Here is a 20,645-nt window from a genome sequence, read left to right on the forward strand (position 1 = left end):
TCAATGCGGTAGCTGCAGGAACACTGATTGCCCCACCAGCAGGTAGGTAATTTTGCGTGAGCAAAACCTCTGGTAAGCGATGTCCTTGGCGGCTTCCAGCTTGTGTAGCTCAATCAGGCCATAGCCCACTGTGGCCAGTGAGTTGGCCGTCAGCTTGGCTGCCTTGGAGTCGCCTTCTGTGGAGATGATGGAGATGATGGCTGCCTTCTTCTGCTCTTTGGCCTTTTCCGCCACGAATCTGGCCCTCTTTGCTTCCTGCTGAGCCTCCTGTTTGACTTCCATGGCTTCTGCGAACTCCTTCCCAACGGTCAGATGCGTCAGGGACATGTTGACCAGGATGAGGCTGAAAGTGGCTACTTGCTCCATGAGGTGGTTGCTCACCTGGCTGGAGACCAGCTCTCTCTGCATGATCAGCTTGCCAGCGTCAAAGCGAGCCACCATGGACTTGAGGATTTTGGTGGTGATGGACGGCAGCACAGCTTGTTATAATCCTTACTGATGCTGGTGAAGATGTGGGTAGCTGGCTGGAGGGGGCCAGAAGAGGATGTGCAGGGTGATGTTGACATTCTGCAAATCTTTGCTGCCAGTGATGACCAGCACATTACAGGGTCGAGAGCGGCAAAGATCATCTGTTTCTGTACCCATGGGATGAGAAAGTGAGTGTCTTCTCCTACCATGATGTCCTGTACTCCATGGAATCAGCGAAAGACGACTTCTCTGTGCCCAGCGCCCGCATTATATAAGGCAGAGTTCACCCTGCCTCCTGCCACAGCTAAGGCCAGGTCGAACTTGCCGATGGATTCAAACACTTTGGAAGCCATGTTTCCTTCTTTGGGCCCCACTCATGTCACTCTCATCTGTTCCCACTCTTTCGCATCTGTATCCTAAATTTCATAGCTAGCAAGTAGTGAGTTGGAGCTGAAGTCCTATATTCTTCCTCCTATTTGTTCTGTGTTTGTGACCTGCCGATTTGTAGACATCTTTCAGTATCCAAACATAAACTCTGCAGCCAAACTTCCTTATCCCCAGGCCAGTCAATAGAGCAGCATGGGTGTTCTCTTGAAAGAACCCTCTACAGAGATCAGTGATTAGGCGACTCTGTGTGTAAACTAAAGGGCCCCAGAGGTTTTGGCCCTCTACTCATCTTTTGTAAGGTTGACATCACTATCTTGTCCTCACCTCATGCTGTAAATGTGGTGTTTCCAACTGGACTCTAGGTGCTTGTCAGGCTCAGGCCTTGTGGGTCACTCTGGCCATTTCCTTTACTCTCCTACCCTATCTGCTCCCTGTGAGTCTCTGACCCTTTCTCCTCTGGGCCCACACTGCCACCCAGTGGTGTTCCTTCTGGCCAAATCTCCAGTGTCCTTTCTAGCATATTTCTACTACTTACCCATGATTTCATGCTGCAGGCTTCCCCTGCCCTTTCTTGCCCAGAATAATCACAGGACAGGTCCCAAGAGTATACAACAGTGCCTTCTTCAATACCGGGCTGATTTGGTCTCTATCTGCCCACCATAAGTATCCTTTCTCTCTTCCAAGGACAGTCCACATGTATGTTGATTGCCCCCCTCAAGTACTCACTCATCTTTGGTCTCTGTAAGCTATTTCAAGGGCCTGCCTCTGTCCCCTTCAACACAACTATTCTAAATACTGAATCCTCCCATCAGTGTAAAAGGAGATGTGTCAAGTGACTGCTCGAACATGAGCACTGAGAAGAAACTACATATTCTGACTCCTAAGTTAAGTGAATAGTTGTAAAACATTTGCCTATAATGAGCCCATGTGGGGAATGTGTATACCTATGTAAGGGTGGGTATTGGTTATGGGACTGGGAGGGGTTAGGCATCACCACTGCTTACTTTTTACCCTTTTTTATTGTAATAGCCAGCTTTCCTATTACTGAATAAAATACCTATTCTCATAATTTAAGGAAGAGGGTATATTTGGCTCATGGTTTCAGATGATTCAGTACATGGTTGGCTGGTAGAGCAAAGCTGCTTAGTTTATGGCAGTCAGGAAGCAGAGCAGGGGAACAGTGGCAGAAAATAAGGGACCAGAGACCAGATATAGACCCCAAGGTCATGCCTCCATGCCCCAGTGTTGTGGCTTGCATCTGGATAACCCCCCAAACCTCATGCCCTCATAGGAGTGCATTTTGGGAGGTGGCTGGATCATGGATGTCTGATACTGAATTAAGGGTGTATGATAATTGCACCAGTCCACTGACTGATTTAGTATAGTTCTGGGTATGTGTGATGGGAAGCCCATGGTGGGTATGGGTGACACCAACCAAAATGTGTGTAGCCTACATAGACTATAAAGGGAAAAGTAGAAGGCAGGTTAGCTACTTTTTTCAGCCTGCCCTGCCATGGACTGTTTTTCTTCTGCCTTGCCACTCTGCCAGCCTGCCCTGCCTCGGAGCCAAATGACTATGAACTGAAGCCTCTACAAACTGTGAACTAAAATAAACCTTTCCACCTTTAATTTTAGGTGTAAGGCAGTGAAAAAAATAAGTAAGATACCTAGACACATTCAGAAGTGTACTTTACTAATCCTTTAGCTGGTTGCCAAGCCAATGGAGTTGATAATTAAGCTTAATCATCACATGTGTGGTTTGAGTTAATTATAACAAACAAGTTTTACTTATGTGATTAAAATTTTGTTAAAAATCATGGAAGATTAAAGTACACAATTATAATTTTTTTTAGAGAATTGTAATATAACTCCATTTTAAAGAAAGAAGATAGCTCTGCTGAGAGGTTTTTGGTGAGGCAAGGAGCCAGCATCTGCCTTCAGCTACATAGCCTCTCTGCTCACTTGTGAGACCCAATTCAGCCTCCCTTCAGGAGAAGATTCTGGGTCACGGGGTTTTCTTCAAGATTCTGATACCTTGTATCTGGATAACCCTCCAAACCTCATGCCCTCATAGGAGTGCATTTTGGGAGGTGGCTGGATCATGGATGTGTGATACTGAATTAAGGGTGCATGATGAATTGCACCAGTCCACTGATTGATTTAGTATAGTTCTGGGTATGTGTGATGGGAAGCCCATGGTGGGTATGGGTGACATCACATGTGTGGTTCTTTATTTTATTTATTTATTTTTGCAGAGCCAGGGATTGAACTCAGGTCCTTGAGCTTGCCAGGCATGCACTTATTCTACTTAGCTACCTCCCTGGCCTTGGGTCTGATTCTTATATAGGACTAAGAAATATTGGTCCTGGGTCAGCTGGTTATAAATGTGTGGTCTCTGCATGAACATGTACATCTGTGTGTATGTGCATGTAGTGTGCACGTTTGTCTATGCATACATGTGCCCATGTGTAAGTGTTTCTGTGCACATGTTATATGCGTGTGTAAGGGTATGCTTGCACATTTGGCTGTGTAGGGGAGGCAAGAGAACCACTAGTAGTGGCCACAGGTCAAGTGTGGTTCTGTAGGCCTGTAATCCCAGGTGCATAGGAAGATGAGGCAGAAGAATCACAAGTTCAAAGCCAGCTTGGGCAAATTAGCAAGACTCTGTCTTAAAATAAATAGTAAAAAAAGGGCTGGGGATGTAGTTCAGTACAGAGGTCCTCACTTTAAACTCTATCACCCTGCTTTCCAACATACACACAAGAGACTCTGATTTGAGGGTAAGAGTCCAGCCCTGAGGTTGTGTTTTGGGGTTGGAATATAGGCTCTGTATGCTGGCTGCTGACTTCTGAGTTGCTCTCCCTCTCTGAAATGATCTCTCTTGTGTGGCTGAAGTGTGGGTTTGCCTTCCTCTTCTGTTCTTGGTGAGGTTGTGGTGTTTGGGGAGATACCTATTTGGCATTTGGCCAGCACAAAATGCTCAGTATAGTTAGTTAAGCCTATTGTTTGAGCACTCTTGCTTCATTGAATGCTGCTGGCTTTAAAGTCACCTATAGGAGACAGGGCAAGAGCCCCAAACCCTGTCCCAATTCAGCACTTGCACACAAGATACCCATCAATAGTTTAACCCCCTTCACTCATTTACTCAATCCTCACAGATGTCACCAGGGATGTGGAGGGCACCAGATTCCAGCTTTCAGGAGCTTCCCCTTGAAGGAACCTGGACCCACAGGCCAGGCACTCAGAACGTGGTGGGGAAGGTCTCAATGGTCACCAACTTGGAAGCCAAGAAAATAGCCTCAAGATTCATTCTGATGGATCAAGGTCGTAGTGTCTGCAGCTCTAAGGACAGCCTGAAGATGGCAGCAGAGCCCTGCGCAGATCCTGCTCCCACCAGCGGTTAGCAGTACCTACAGAGGGCCACCTGTCAAGGATCTTTCAGTCTTCTGGAGTGAACAATTTAAGGAAGTGAGATTTGCTGCTAGGAGACAGCCATAGGCTCTAGATAAATTTGCTTCCTCTCTGGGAGTTTCCATATCTTTTGTAAAATAAGAGACTGTGTTGGGAAAACTGGCTCAGAATATGTACAAGAGGCCAACATGAGATCAGAATGAAGTAGATGCTTAAAAGTGGAGAGACAAACTACAAAGGTAATAGAGAACATGCCACTGGGGTTTGATTTTTGCAGTACAAGGAGTTGAAACCAAGGCCTTTACACTGGGTTAAAAGTGTATTTTTATTTTTATTTTTAAATTTTGAAACGGAGTTTAAATTTTCCAGGGATTTAAACTTGGGATCCTCCTGACTCAGCCTCCAAAAGTGCTGGGATTATAGGTTCATGCCACTGTGCCTGGCCAGGTGGAGACTTTTAAGTACCAAAAGCCCAAACCATAAGGTTAAAAGTTGATCAATCCAGCTAAATAGAAAATCAGGATTTCTAGTCCAAGAGCACTGTATAACCAAAGGAAAAAGTGAGCCCTAGATATGAGTAGAAGCCACAGGTAGGGCCATCAGGGACTGGAGAGTCACAAACAAAGAGATGCCTCCGTCCTAGGCATGCTGGCAAAAATTAAGCATTTGGAAGCATTCTAGTAGTCTTAAGCTGGAGGATCACAAGTTTGAATCCAACCTAAACAACTTAGCGACCTAAGGAGACCTTCTAAAAAACCAGTCTGGGTGATGTAGTGAAGGCCAAGGGTTCAGTTCCCAATGCTAAAGAGGGAGGAAGGGTGTGGGGACAGCAAACCACCAGCAGTGAAGCCAGCAGCTTGGCAGCTACTCTGGAGTGCTGTCCAGCAGCTCACAGAGAGACTATTCAGCTTCAAGAGCAACAAGACATCTTGCTCTCTCACCTTCTGGTAAAGTCCAGGAAGGCATCCCACGTGCAAGAGTCCTCCCGCGTGTCCCTGGAATTCAGGAAGGTTACAGGTCTCCTTAGGAAGCCACACCCCTATGTTGTCCTGCGAAGCCTCTACCAGCCCCAGCCCGCCTGGCCCTTTAAGGCAGACTTAGCGGGCCCCAAGACCGAGTGACGCGAGGTTGGGGTGTCACGTGGGCCGGGCCGGGCGGCGAGACTCGGCCCAGGGCGCCCGGCCGCCCGCCTGCTCCGCTCCCGCGCCTGCTGCCTCGACCCCTTGCTCCGCGCGCTGCCAGGTGCGTCCTCGCCAAGTGCATACTCCCGAGCCGCGGCGCTGCACCATCTCAGGACCTCGCGGCCACTCGCCTGGGCTTTCTCTTGACACGTGCTAGGCTGCTGGGCCACCACCCGTTGCGCTTCCTTCTCTAGAGCTGTTTGCCGCACCCCAAACTTGTCCCAAGCTCCCAGCCCAGCCTAACTCAAGGGCTCTGAGGCCGAGTGTGCTGGGAAATCCCAGGAGAGGAGTTAGTCATTCTTTCTTTTTCCCCAGGTGTCCGGGACACGCCAGGCTGGGTGCGCTTCTGAGCGCCCCGCGCTGGCCATGGATGGCCAGACCGCAAAGGAGCAGGGCGGCCCTGCCCTCCCACCTGGGGCCCTCGGCGAATCCGGCGTGGGCAGTGCTCTGGCCCTCGGGGTTCGGCGGGAGCCCAAGAAGTACGCCGTGACCGATGACTACCAGTTGTCCAAGCAGGTACTGGGTCTGGGTGTCAACGGCAAGGTGCTGGAATGCTTCCATCGGCGCACCGGGCAGAAGTGTGCCCTGAAGGTTAGTGACCCTCACCGAGTCCTGGGGTGACTTGTAGGAGCATCGGCGTCCAGGGCTCCTGGTCAGGATCCTCTGGCTAGCATCTTGTTTCACCCTCTTGCTGTGCTGTACTGTCAGATTCCTGGTCTTCCCAATTTTACACTTGGGTGAACAGGCTTAGTTTAAGCTCAGGGTCCTAGTGATCGAGGGGCGGAGTCACTATGGGTAGAGCTGTTGTACCCGGAAGGAGGGAAGTAATGACTTGGGGCCCTTGCTCTGGTTGAGGCTGTGTGTTCAGGCCAAAGGGGACTCCTTCAGCTTGACTGCTGTGACTGGGATGGACCCGAGTTTTCCTTTGCCTGAGACTGAGCCCCCACCAAGGACTTGGCCTGAAGTCTTCCTCTCCGAGGCACCTGCCAGCAGGGGCTGGTGTGTTGTGGGCAATGCTGATTCCCACTGTTCCTGAGAGCAGGAGGATCCCAGGGGGCTCCCAGTGAGTCACTGCTCCCATAGTGAAAGGGGCAGGCCCTGCTGCAAGCCCTACCCACCCTGGTTCCTGGGTAGAGGGTGGGCCAACCGTCTAGCCACGTCATGCTCCAGGCTCCCTGGAAGCCTGCCACACAGATCTAGGTTGACTCGATTCTGGCTTAAGACCCGCAATTCTGGCCCAGATCCTGCCCTATAACCAGAAATCTTTGAATCTGCTATCATAGGAAGTTTTACTTATGTGCAGCTCTTGCCAGTAACACCTGGATGGGTAGAGCATGGCAGGCAGAATGGCTCCTGAAAGTTAGAAACACAGCAAAAGGTTTTCTTTCCCCTTCGTAAGTCATAGTATATAGCTTGGGTGCAGAGTCCTATAGATGTGGCTCTGATCTCTACCCTATGTTTGCCAGCTCCATGACCTTGGACAATAACATGGACTCTCCTAGTCAGGTTTCTGCCTTTGTTCAGGAGGAAAAAAAAAAAAAAAAACAAGGATTGTGAGCTTGAAATGAGATAATGATATTGTGCTTGGCAGAGGACCTGGTGTAGGCCTAGAGAGGCTACAGGACTTATAGGGACAAGATCTACAAGTATCTGAGTAAGGAGACCTAGATCCAGCTCCTCGTGTCTTTCCCAGGACTAGTGAGTCATCTCCCCAGGGTGTTCCTGGAGGGGGTAACAAGTGTGGGTCTGGGGAAAATCAGGCCTGGCTGGTAGGGCTGGGCTCCAGATATAGCTTCTTTGCCCACTAATACAACAATGGAATGGAGGAAGGGACTTTTGGAGAGCCAGGCACAGCGTTCTCTGAGACCTTCTGGGAAAAGGCAGCTTTTTTTGACAGCAGGCAGGTGTGACAAGTGAGAAATTAGTCCTTATTCTTTCCCTTGGCAACATTTAGCCCTTTTGCCTGTCCTAGGGTAGAAGGCAGTCTGGGTGGGTGAGGGGATGACTGAGGCTGGGGAAGCTCTTCTCAGTACTGAAACTTTAATCCTGTAAGCTAGGAGGGAGCTCTTACAAGCCTCTGTGGGGTCCCGATGATGTGAACAAGGCAAGGGTCAGGGGAGAGGCCCAAGTTTGTGAGCCTAGGCAGCACCACTTTTTCTTTTTTTAAATGTATTTTGGTGCAGGGTCTCACTATGCAGCTTGGACTCATAGTGATCCTCCTGTTTTTAGCCTCCCCAGCGTTGGGATTATAGGCCTGTACCACTAGGCCCAGTTTCAGTGGCTGGGTCTCAGTGGCTGGCTCAGCACCTTCCATATAGATGCTGTGTGTGATGAGTGACGCAGGAGGTGGGGGGCACTTCTGATTATGTTAACTTCCACAGCTCTTCCTGTTCTAGAGCCTCAGCATACTTCTGTCCTGGGCTGGGAACTAGGTAGCTCTGGTCCTTCAAAGTATAGGTGAGCATGCTGGGGCTACTGTCTTGGGACCTTCAGATGTGGTCCTAAATTGACCCTCAAAGGGGGCAGACATTAGATGTGACCCCCATACTAGCTCCTTCCTGCCATCCCCACCCCCCAGCCTAGAACTCCCTATCCAGTCGGACAGCTACTCATCACCTCCCAAGCTGGAGCCAGCTGAACCTCTGGTACAGTGCTTGTTGTATATGTACTCTGTTGGTGACTGTGACCATGCAGAGGGAGATAGTGTCTCCTCAGCTATAGCTTCTGCTCTGTCCGGGAGGGCTAGGACATGGGGACCTCAGCCTATGGGTATGCCTGGGCCCAGGGAGCTCAGTCAGCTCAGGAAATGGTCCCAGCCCTCTCCATGCTGCTGCTTGGTCATCTCCACAGACATTCTAGCTTTACCTAGGTCAAGGTCATGGGTTCTTTGCCTTTCTGCCTCCATGAGGTGTAGGGCTACACCTCAGAGTATCAGCCTGGCTTGTCCTGTCTTGAAGCCTGAACTTGTGCAGGCCATCTCTATTCATCTGTCACCAAAGCTATCCTCTGTCCCCGTTAACAGACATGACAGATAGTGCTCCACAGGAAGTTTGGGTTGCATCAGTCACTCATAAAACAGGAAGGCTGTGGTTGTTGTCCTTGTAGCTGTTACTGTTCCTTGGGGCAGGCTCTTCCTTCCTGGGGAGCTGGGCCTCTTCCCTTTTCCTCAGCCTCTGACCACCACTTGTGCCTTCTTGTCCTCATTTACACAGAGCCTTCATCTTCAGGTAAACCTATGCCACCAGCGTCTCCCTTCTGCCTCCATGCCACCCCACGTACTCTTTGCTGTCCTGTTGGCAGAAACTTGACTAGCTGCCTCAGGGGAAGGCATAGGGGCAGAAGTCTGCTCCTGCTTCTCCTGCTAAACTCTCGCTTGTATCCCTTCCCAGGCCTAATCGGTTAATTGATACCCTTTGGCTTTACCTCTACTTGGGCATTTTCAAGGCTTGGTCCCTTAAACCTTTTCACATGCTTGGAAGTTGGGACTTGAAGTAGGGGGTCAAAAACCATATAGCTTGCTTGACAGAGGGCAAGTTGCAGCAGGGGCCAGAATCCCCTCCTCTCTTCACTTCTGTTTTCATCTACTCATGGTTGTCAGCCTCCTGGCCTCAGAAGTGACCATGGCAACTAGTTCCTCTAAATAAAAACAATAAAAAGTCCCAAGAACTATGGGAAGGGGCTAACATGGGAATAGAGGTAAGGTTTTTCCTGCCCTATTTTCTCATTACAGGGCTGGGCGTCCTTTGCCTCTGATCACTGTAGTCTGTTTGAAGCCCTTCTGGGCTCCTAATGCCTCCAGTTCCTTTCTTGGCTAAGGAGAGTTGCGTATGTATATATATGTAGGCGGACGCGGGCTGTAGGATTCTTTGTGAAAACCAAGGCTGTAGCACAAGGAATACAAAGAACTCCTCTCCTGTGGAGGAGAGACAGAGAAAAGTCCAGTTCCTGATGCTCCTTACAAAGCTTAGAAGGGCTAAGTATAGTCTTTTTTTTTTTTTGTTTTCTTTTTTGAGACAAGTTCTCACTATGAAGTTCAGGCTGGCCTTGTACTCACTATATAGCCCAGCCCGGCCTCAAACTCATAGTCATTCTCCTGCCTCTGCAGGAGAATAGTGATTTTATTCATCTGTTCCTAGGTCCAGGAGAGCCTGTGGGATCTTCTGGGTGGTATCTCTGCAGCAAACATCCTTTTGGTCCCTAGGATTAGGAAAGTTGCAGGGGCATCTTATTAGGACAGTTCCTGTCACAGAGGACACTGCAGTAAGCCAGGCTGTTGTCAGTGCTGTCTGTGTGGTTATCCCAAAGGGCACCTTTCCCTAACAGGTGGGAAATGAAGTTCTGGAGCCCAGGAGATGTTGCCTGAGGTTCTACAGGGATTTGAGGACTTAACTGTGCACACTTTGACACTCTGTCCTGCTCTGGAGAGCCCCTTCCCACTGTCAAGATTCAGCCCTACTGCATCCTCTTTCAGGAATCTGTTTTCAGAGTCTCTGGAAACTTCTTTGACCCTTAAAACCACAACACTCACCTTTGACTCCCAATTCCTCTGTAATCCTAGGCCCAGATTCTGGTGCAGTATGGGCTCATGAATCGTCATTAAAATTACCAAGCCAGTGTGGTGGCACATGTTTGTAATCTCAGCACTTGGGAGGCTGAGGCAGGAGAATCACTATGAATTTGAGGCCGGGCTGGGCTATAGTGAGTACAAGGCCAGCCTGAACTTCATAGTGAGACCTTGTCTCAAACAAAAACAAAAACAAAAACAAAAACAAAAACAAACAAACAAAAAACCCACCATACTTAGCCCTTCTAAGCTTTGTAAGGAGTATCAGGAACTGGTCTTTGTCTCTCCTCCACAGGAGAGGAGTTCTTTGTATTCCTTGTGCTTCAGCCTTGGTTTTTACAAAGAATCCTACAGCTACATTGCCCCCAGAAAGAGCCCATGGGGTGGGCTTGTAGAGAGAGACTGTGCCTTCCCCAACTTTTTTTGTTCTGTACCCTCTATCTAGGTCCTACCTTTGAGCAGAGAAACTCTCTTAAGTCAGAATTCCAGGAGGAAGGTTAGAATCAGTGTCAGAGGCAGAGACCCAGAGCCAGGATCCTGGATACTCCTCCCTCTGGGGGCGCTGGGACAGTCTCATTTCTCCAAGGGTGGGGCTGGCCTGTTGGGGCTGGTACTGCCAAGCTGGATTTGAGGTCTGGGTGGGGCTGCCAGGCAGGCTGAGCCCCTTCTCATTTGGCAGCTGCTAACCCCTCACCTACCATCTCCAAACCGGTCAGATCACCCTCCACAGTCACTTGGTATCGAGTCAACAGATGAAGAGTAAATGGAGGGCTTGGTGACCCTGTATAACATAGGGCCTAGAAATTAAATGGTTTCACTGGAGGGGAAGTTCTCCCCAGCCTGTCTTCTCCAGAAAGGGAAGAACCTGGGTATCTCTAGCACTACCACTCAGAAGAGCCTTCTGAACTGCCAGGGGTGGGCAGTTTGCTTTGTAAATGAGGATCCTGCAGAGGGCATTAAACTCCAAGCTTCACAGACTGCAAAGGTGGCTTTTAGGATGTATTTAGTTAGGGGTTGTTTGTTTTGAAATCCTTTATACCATGCCTGAGGAGAAAGCTATACTCTCAGCCCTGCTCACTGCTTCTGCTGGGGCTTCTAGCAGCTTTTTCCATCTCATGCAGGAGCTAATGCCAGCTTTCAGGCTTCAGGCCTTGGTGCCTTGTATCATAATACTTCCAAACAGGTAGCAGTTTTCCAGAGTATTTTATCTGGCATGCCCTGTCCATGATGTACAGTTATGTGCGGCTTTTCTTTGTTTCTTTTTTTTTTTTTTTGTTGGAACTGGGGATTGAACTCAGGCCCTTGCGCTTGCCAGGGAAGCGCTTATTCCACTGAGCCATCTCCCCAGCCCATACCTTTCCAAATTCTTATCATTCCCATTTTATGAATAAGGACATTGAGGTTCAGAGAGGTCACTGACTTGCCCAAGGTACACAGCTGGTAAGTGGCAGGGCTGGGATGTGAGGCTGAGCATCTGATGCCAGAGTCTTAGTATCTAAGTCACCCACACAATCACTGTCTCCTAGAAGTCCATGAGAGGGTCTCTGAGCCCAGAGCCAGGAGGGATGCTGGCATTGACCTCTTTGGTTCCACCAGAAGCCCTGGCAGCTCCAGTAGGCCCTGAGTAGTGCTGCAGTGCTTGTCTGTATCTACTGTTTCCTCACTGTAGAACGCCATGCCATTGTATGGACAGGTGATGGTCCCATGAGGTCAACAAAAGAGGACCAAGATGGCTGTGGGGCTCCCTCAGAAAGTTTTGTGGCTTATCTCAGGCCTTGTGAATCTAAGACAAGCTCAGCACGGCAGAGCCCAAGGCACCACAGACTAGAATTCTGGCTGGTGAGTGGATGATAGGAGACTATCTGCCTAGGCCACTGAGGTGCTTCTTGGAAGACATTGCCCACTTTATTCCAGACCAATGGTCTGAGAAGGTTATGGATGACAGAAGAAGGCTAGTGTGTGTGACATGCCTGGTTTAGATACCAGGAACTGGCTATGGGGTACCACTTCCCTTCTCACAGAGCTGTGTCCTGGGGGATGTGGCTAATTTCAAGGGGCTGGTGTCAGAGTCCCAAGAAGCTGTGGAGAGAATGGAGGGCTCTGGAGGAGAAAGCATTGTGTAAGGGGAGAGGGGAGCATCATTGCTGGGGTACTGCTGAGGCTTTTGGGTCACCTGGGTTGTTGTTCAGAGCCTGATATCTGTGATAACAGAGGTCTCTTATTTCTTCTGAGCTTCACATTTGGGAAATTGGTTTTGCTCCTTGCATCCATTCTCTTCAACTTCTTGGTAGGGCTTGTGGCAGACCCCTGGGTAGGGTCAGCAGTTGGATCATCTGGCTCTGTAGTCCTCTAGCCTTCTTTGGTCCCATCTTGGGGCTGGCTATAATGTGGTACAAGGGTAATGGCCACTGGGCAAGAGCTGAGGATAGTAGTCATCCCCCAGGTGAGGGGAGGATTCTAAGCTTGTCTGTGCTGTAACAGCGCACAGAGCACTTCCTGGAGGCCTGGCTCTGCTACTCTCAGGGCAGGGAGACTGAGGTTCCAGTATTTTCCTCAAATATTTACTCTGTTACTCTCACTTCATCTTTTTGAGACATTGGGTGGATTTGAATTAGAGGCCATATGGAGTAGATAGAGAAGCAGGGCTTCAGGCTTAAAATCCTTTCTGCCACTTTCTTCAATCACTTTTGAACAAAAGGCAGTTCGGAAATCTTTGGTAAAATCATTGTGTTTGTGATGTAGTTGAACCTGGGTTTGACTGTGTGGCAGGGAGTGGGGCTTAGTTTCCCTGTCCTTGCCTTTCTGCTTTGAGACAGCACAGGCTAACACATACTATCAGAGGGTGGAGCCCTGCTTTGGGTGACCCAGACACATTTTTTGGTGGCACATTCTTGGCCTTCTTAAGAACTCACTTAGATTCTCTCTGTACCTGAGAATGTCAGCCCCTTGTAGGGTGGAAAGAATGGTGGGAAGGAGCTGTGGATGCCAGCACCTCCCTACACTCTTGCCCTTTTGGAACTAAGTGGATTAGACCATATGCAATTGTGATTAAAATCATGCTGTGTGGGAACCATTGGAAGCTTTGCCTTGAGCAGGAATGAGAGGCAGCTATGTAGGGGAGAAGCCCAGGAGGCTTTTCAGCTGTGGTCAAGCCGGAGACACCTGATTTTGTTTTTTACTGTGAGGTTTGGTATTAGGATTCCCTTTTCTTAGACTAAGGCTTGGTGCTTGCTGCTTTCTTTGCATGGCATGGTTTTTATTTCTCTGACTCCCTATTCCTCCCATTTCCTCCTTTTATGCCTGTTCCTCCTACTGTTGCTTAGCCCCTCCTCCTGTCTTGGGCTTCGTCACTCTGTCTGTCTGAGGTATTTCAGACTGGGTTTGGCCTCTTCTTAGCAGCCTACAGACAGGGCAGACAGAGGACAGGGCAGGGACAGGTTAGGTGCTGGGATTCATTCTAGCTGCCTACAACCCCTCTACCCCTACCCAGGAGAGGATAGAACAGAAACTCCGAGTGCCCCCTCCTGCTGCTGGTCTTGACTAGGTGCTGCCAGCCTTAGCAGTCAGCATGATGGAGTCAGGCTCATGTGCGTTGAGCTGTAACCTGAAGTGTCCCCTGTGGAGTGTGGAAAGTCAACTTTAGCTGCAGTCTTTGTTTTTGTGTCTCTTTTTATAGCCCAGAGGAGATTATTGCTTGAGACAACAATGGGGGAACCAGCCATCTATGACCCTTGTGGTTTCCTGGCTACAGCCAAAGAGGAAAGAGACCAGAATCTAACCTGAACTAGAGCCTCACAGCCATTGGAGGAGCCCTGGGTGCAGGTATCAAAGAGGATTCCAGGTGTGAGGAGCCTACTTTCATGGAGTGGAGGAGCATGAGCTGCCTGGGCACTGCTGGGACAAGCATGCAGCAGTCTCCTCCCTTACCTTGCACGGTAGCTGATCCCTTCAGCTCAGTAGGGCTCAGGGGCTATTTCCAGGGTGCAAATGTCCACGGCTTTGGCTTGCCTACCCATTGTCCTATTTCCAAGGGTTTAGCCTCCATAGGGGACTTAGAGCCTACTCTATAGGTGCCCCATAACAGCCACAGGCCCCTGCTCAGGTGAAGCAGAGGGACTCGCAAATGCTTTCCTCTTCCTGCAGCAGGCAGCAGCACAGGGGTTGGGGAGATGGAGATCAGAGCCCGACTGCTAAGTGCTCCCTGTGTGCCATGTACAAATAGCAGAACCTAAGAACAAGTTGCACTTCTGAGTCATAGGTGCTGAGACTCAGGTTTAGAAAGGCAGAGTAACTCCCCCAGGGTCACATAGCAGGGATGTGTCCAGCCTGGGCAGGAACCCAGGCCTGGCTGATAGCCAAGTCCTGGGTCTGGCCATCCCTCCCTGCATGTCACTCAGTGCAACCACGAACCATTGTGTGCTCATCTGTAAAATGAAGGGTGGGGTACTCTACTTGGCAAGGGCTTCCCTTTTGACTGTGAAGGTACTTGGTGGGCAATGCCAAGGAAGCAGACAAGGGGCAGGCACCTGGCCTCCTGCTGGAGTTGCCCTTACAAATAGACGAGCAGTACAGAGACAGGCCAAAAGTTGGCCCAGGTTTCCTCTCACAAACCACTGGTGAAATGAGAGTGCAGGGAAATAGCCATCTGCAGGCTTGTCACCAGCTAGGTCTGCAACCTACTACAAACAGGAGCTCTAAGGTTATAATTCAAGTTGGAGAACCCCTCTCCACTATATTTGGTGACTCACCTAAGGCCTGAGTTAGGCTAAGCTGGACCAGGGAGCATCCGTACCCAAGGAAGGCCTGACAGAGTAGAAATGAATCCTGGCAATGCATTCCCTTGGCAAGTGTTCATCATGCTGTCAGGCCATCACCCTTGTCCCCTGGAAGGCAAGGCCTCTCTCCTTCTTTCATATGACTGTGGCCCCATGGCATGATCCTCAAAGACAAAAAAATGTTTCCAGAAGCCGGCCAGGTGTTAGGGCTGAGTTGCTGTTTTCCTGATCAGAAGCAGATGGAGAGAGAGGGAGCTTAGACAGCCAGTGCTGCATAGAGCCTGACGCAGAGTTAGCTGCCTGTGCTCATCCAGGCCTGTGTGGGGAGCTGCAGGGACATAGATGAAACCAAACCAACAGAGGCATGAGCGATGCTGAGGGGAGGTGTGGGCTTCAGGAAGATGGGAGTGGGATCGGAAGGTTCCCACGTCCCTGTCATATCTCTGGTGGATTCCATTCCACTCTTCCCACTCCTACTTCTTATTCCTTTGTTATCTTTGTGACACCTCCTTTAGGGGGAGGGATTCCAGATGTCATTCTTCTGAGAGCTAGAGGTATTAAGTCCCCTCTCTCCAGAGCTGGCTGGAGACTGAATGGCCTCCTTGTCCTGCTTCCTCCCTTCATAGGGAGGGTGGCCACTGTCCTCTGTAACTCTGCACCAGCTCCGTGAGCATCATGACAGCACAAGTGGTCGCCCTTGGCTGAGGTGGGGTCTCTTCAGGAATAGAGAACACTGAAGGGATATTACTTTTGAGATTAGAATGAAACACTTACGTTTGCAAAAATTTTCCAGTCTTATGATAAAAATGTCCTATTTTTACACTGTCATAGAAGAAAGAGCACCAGGGTAATGTCTTGCAAATTATGTAGCTGATTTTGACAGAAAAGTCTTTTGTTCCTCTAAAAAATTAAAGAAGGTTAACAGAGGCAGGGCCTTCTGAGTTTGTTCTCAGGGGGCCTGTAGAAGATCTGTGTGGCTTCTCCCCATCCCTGTAGGGAGGTTATGGGTGGAATATTGGCAGCTTGCACCTGTCATTCACTGAAAAGATCTGGGAGAGAAAGATGATCATAGCTCTCTCTGGGCCTCTTTTCTTTTTCTCTTTCTTTCTTTTATATATATTTTTATTTTATGTTCTTTTATTCTTTCTTTTTTTTTTAAAAAAAGAAGAAAAATAGAAATAAAGGGGCTGGGGAGATGGCTCAGTAGAATAACCACTTTCTTGGCAAGCTCAAGGGCCTGAGTTCAATCTCCAGTTCTGCCAAAATAATAAATAAATAAAAATTAAAAAAGTTTCAAATCAGGCTAATAAAAGACACAACAATTAATATATTGTGCATTATTTTCTTCATAGTAGTTATTCAGAGTACAAGATGTAGGCATGGAATAATGTTGGGCCTCTTTTTCTACCTGTAAAATGTGTATGAGGAGAATATGAGCTATTTCCCAGATGAGAAGAATGAGGGACTGGCCCAGAGTCACACCTTGCAGTAGACAACATTGCTCAGAAAGATGTACGGGGGAGTTGAAAGTGTGAAGTGTCTGCCACTTGGGTGGGTGGGGATTGCCACAGACAAGTGGAGATGTGCTCCCCGAAGCCTGTCAACCAAAGCTGACAGTGAAGTAGTTCCATGGCATGGGTGCCCAGGTCTCAGTGCCCCACTCTCTGTGGTCTTTCTGGAAATCTGCCACCCATGGGGAGCTTACTTCCCTCTTACTGAGACTTTTACAGCAAAACAGTCTTGGTCCACCTTGGAAAGCCAATTTTTGTCCTGCATCTCTGAGAATCAGAGACTTCTACCTGTGACTTGCTAAATTGGAGGGGGTCTGACTTCCCCAGGTCCTAGAGGCTGCACCTAGATTTCTTTGCATTCTGAAAAACAGGGAGGGGAAAAGGGTGAGTTAATCTCAAGGCCCAGAGGAAACCTGAAGTCAGGTTTTAAGTCAACTTTGAAACCCGTTTCTGCCCATGACTCAGTAGCCCCTGAACACATTCAGTATGTGCTTGTCACTCTTCTCATCTGATCTCTATGTGTGTTCTTGTTCTATCCTTATGGCCACTTGGGAAAATGAGTACTGTCACTATCCCCACTTTCCAGATTAAGCCGATGAAACTCAGAGAGATGGAATGGCCTGCCAAAGGCCACATAGATAAGCGTCAGCCTCTATGTTCAGGGCTGTCTGACCTGGAACTCTGTGGTCACAGCTTGTCTGTGCCCCTGGCCTGGAGCACACTGGGACTCCCTGGCCTGCCTCAGTTAGCACTTATGTTTCTATTATCCTTCCTGTCTGCCTGGGAGCTCAGATCAACTTCCCCTTTCTGGAAGCATTTCTCCCCCAACCCTGCCAGATCTGGCACTTCTGCCTTTGTTTCCAAGTTGTTTAGGGCTGGCAGGAATCAGAAAAATGAGGCCATCAGAATTTAGCAAATTGGAGAAGTCTTGTGTTCTGCAACTTGACAATTTCAGAATATGATGCACTATCCTGTCAGCAGACCTTTCTGGCAAGACTTAGGGCTAGGAGTCTTGGCTGCTCCCTTACCTTCCAGGACCCCAGTGGGAAGTGGTCAGGGAAAGGCAGACCCTTTCCAATTTAGCAGATCAAGTGACTCAGCCTTTGCCTAGAATAGATGCAGTCGTTTGGAAGCCCATGGTTCCCTCAGTAGGGGTTGGCTTTCCCCATCTTGACTTCTCTGCATGGGTCTGGCTCAGGAAGGAATAGAAAAGCAAAGACAAGGTATTAGGACCAGTTTTTCTTGGTCACTGTCCTCACCACACATCCTACTTGGCAGTGACTCATGCATAGACCCCAAAATCCTTCAGGGTGGGTCTGGGCCTGGCCCTTAAGCAAGGCCAGTAAATGCTTGTAGGGCTTATGAAAGGGTAGGCCTCCATGGTGATGAATTTAATTCTGGTTTCCAAGGAGTTCCCAGACTTGAAGGTGGCAGTGTGTAACCATGTGACCTGGAGAAGCCATAAAACCTCCTGAAGCCATAGTCTCCTTAGCTGAAAATGGTGGTTAAAAAAGCAGCTGTTGAAGGGCAAGCGTTCATGTACATGGCACATCACAAGGGTTCCCTGAACATTCGCAACAGTTGTCTCAGCCACAAAGTAGCAGAGCCATGTCTAGATTCAGGGTGTGGGGCCAAGCTCTGCGAAGGAATGGCTGAGCCCTCCCATTTTTCCCTCAGACTAGTATTGCTAGGACCAGGACCCACTCTAAGCCTGGAAGCTGTGTGTAGAGAGAGAAGGAAAGCAACTATGAGACTTGGCACTTCGAGTGGGCCCCCACTTCCTAGAAGCCAACAGGTTGAATTCAGGTCTTGATTCACTATTCAGCTGTGTGACTTTGAGCATTTATTTACCCTCTTAGAGTTAGTTTCCCCAGGGATAAGAAGGTACTCCTGGCTCTGAATATGATGAATATTATATAAGGTGGCATCAGCCCACTACTGGTTGAGCACCAGGGAGGACAGCTGTTGTGAAGGGTTGCTGACATTGACCTGACTCCATTGCTTCCCACCCATTCAGCTAGGGACTGGGCATTTGGGATCATTGGTATCAACATGAGCTGACCTTCTGGAAATTCTTGTCTGAGAGAGAGAGGTAAATGGGCAGGGTGAGACAGAGGACAGGCTATGGTTAGAACTTAATGAAGCTTAGTCTGATCTGGCATAAGGCCAACTAATCCATAGCTGCAAAATTGGTTCCATTAGCTCTCTTAATGAGCTACAAAAGCTGAAAAAATGAGTGCGTGAGAGAATAATGGCACATGTCTAAGGCTCTAATTTGAAACTGTGGCTAGGAAGTTCGATTTGACACTACTATCAGCTTTCCAAAAGCAGTGGTACACCTGGGAAATGGGGATTGGGGTGGGCTCTGGCTTTATGAGGTGTATACCAAAGCCTTCAGGAAGAAACAGTGCCTGTGAACCCTGAACTTAGAAATCAGTCTGGTCCCTGACATCTGCTCATGGAGTAGAGGCTGAGGCTGTAGTTCATGCCTTCTATGGACCACACTGCCAGTAAGGGTTACATTCGTTGGTGGGGAGTCAAGTCCAAAGGTGTTAATAACCATGGAAGTTGCTAGTGGTATGAGGCAGAGGTCATCTTACCAACTAGCTGAGAGATGAATCCCACTAATAAAATGACTTTTACAAAATGGAGGTATGTTCCCATAGGAGAACAATCCTGAATAATTGTAGAATTAGGAACTAAAAGGGATCTTAGAGATGGCTGAGTAGCAAATTTGTCAAAGACGAGGTAAGGGAGTGTTTTTTTTTCTTACCCATCAGCTCCAAAGGGAATAGGGGCTCCTGCTGGAGAGGAGCGACATAACTTAGCGACATAAGTGCCTGCTCCTGGCAAGCACAAGGTCCTAAGTTCAAAGAGAATGAATAGAGGCTCCCTACAGTGAAAACAGGATAAATCAAAACCTATATTTTCTGATCATTCTCTGTTCAGTTCAGTGTCCTGCATGTTTGGCATGCAGCATGTGCATTGTGGTTTAGTCACCAGCTGGGAAGGTAGCTCTTCAACTTTCTGGCCTACCTTGGCCTGAGGTGGAATGAATGAGACCCCTGAGATGAGAGAGAAGGTGCTGAAGGAACATACTAACCACTTCTCCTCTCTCAATCCTATGGCAAAAAACAAAACTGGCATCCCAAGAAAATAAAGGACCCAGTGATGTTACTTTAGCTCTTGAGCAGTGTGCCAGGCTAGTGCCAGGTGCAGGCTTCCAACTTTATGGGAAAGTCCATAAGAGACACATTCATTTGAGACTTCCTGTGCCTTTTGTGAACCTGCTATTGGAGGTATTGCTAGAATGTTGAAACATTTTTCCTTTCACATAAGATGTAATGTTAAATCCCTTTTAGAATTCAATCTTCAAGAAAGTTCAGTGAGTTTTTGTTCATCTCTGACAGAAACCGTGACATCTACCTAGTATCTTTGTCAAGACTTCCAGAAAGCTCAGAATTAAAATTTGTCTTTTTTATAGTTGTAAACTTAAATGGGTTTATGGTACATTTTATTTTTTTCTCCATCTTAAGAGAATCTGATGTTTTTGATAATTTGGCCTCTGCCATGCTTTGAAATTATAAAATGTTGGAAATCCTATTGTCAATAAGCAAGGTACATGGAAATAATGGGACTTAGAATGCCTCTTGGGGAATATAGGGAACTAGATCTCTGGCCTTCAGGAGGTTTCCTTTTGCTTCTGGGGCTGTGGCATGAAATCTAGAGGTTGGTCTTCTTAATTTGTTATTGCCTCAATGGGAGTAATTACAAATCAGCTGTCTTCCTGTGGAAAGAGTGGGCGTTCATGCCGAGCCAGGGAGCAGCTGGACTAGGGCTGCAGGTTATTTGCTGGGGTATAGAGATTGGGGTTTTTGAGGGCAGGGTGTTTGTCCAGGCTGGTCATCTCAGACTCCTTTGTGTAAGACATAGATGGAAATATTGTGAGCACTTTTATCTGAGAAAAGCCTAGTTTAAGGTTGTTATCAGGTATCTGGCTTATAAAAGTGGTTCACCAACTAAATGTACTAGGTTCTGGATTGCTTGCTTTCCCCTCTGGAGTTAGATTCCCAGTTCTTCTCTTCAACAAAGAATTGGACAAATTGGCAAAAGGCAGTGACCAAGTTTATTCAAGAAAGTAAAAGTGGGGCTGGGGAGATAGTTTGGTGGTCTAAGCGCCTACCTCGCAAGCACAAGGACCCAGGTTTGATCCCCAGTACTGCATGCTGTGTGGTGTGGTGATGCATGCCTGTAGTTCCAGCACTGGGGAGGCTGAGACAAGAGAATCAGTATGAGTCTGAGCAGCATAGTGAGACCCTGTAATAAATAAATAAATAAATAAATATTT

The 20,645-nt window shown here is 48.4% G+C and overlaps 1 protein-coding gene and 1 pseudogene across 3 annotated transcripts in view; one reads left to right on the forward strand and one right to left on the reverse strand.

Moving 5' to 3' along the window:
- Nucleotides 1-821, reverse strand: LOC101585780 (annotated as a pseudogene).
- Nucleotides 822-4,708: 3,887 nt separating this feature from the next.
- Mapkapk3 (mitogen-activated protein kinase-activated protein kinase 3) overlaps nt 4,709-20,645 on the forward strand; it is a 38,089-nt gene continuing 22,152 nt past the window's right edge. The window contains exons 1-2 of one of the 3 annotated variants that reach the window (XM_023706264.1): nt 4,709-5,508; nt 5,763-5,963. In XM_023706264.1, coding sequence (XP_023562032.1) covers nt 5,814-5,963 — 150 coding nt within the window. In that variant the 5' untranslated portion in view covers nt 4,709-5,508; nt 5,763-5,813. Of the gene's footprint in view, nt 5,524-5,762; nt 6,039-20,645 lie in introns of all 3 variants that reach the window. The other 2 variants (XM_023706260.1, XM_004625139.2) reach the window with 2 other exon arrangements.

The sequence above is a fragment of the Octodon degus genome, unplaced genomic scaffold (genome assembly GCF_000260255.1).
Source record: "Octodon degus isolate 3935 unplaced genomic scaffold, OctDeg1.0 scaffold00008, whole genome shotgun sequence".
Taxonomy (NCBI): Eukaryota; Metazoa; Chordata; class Mammalia; order Rodentia; family Octodontidae; genus Octodon; species Octodon degus.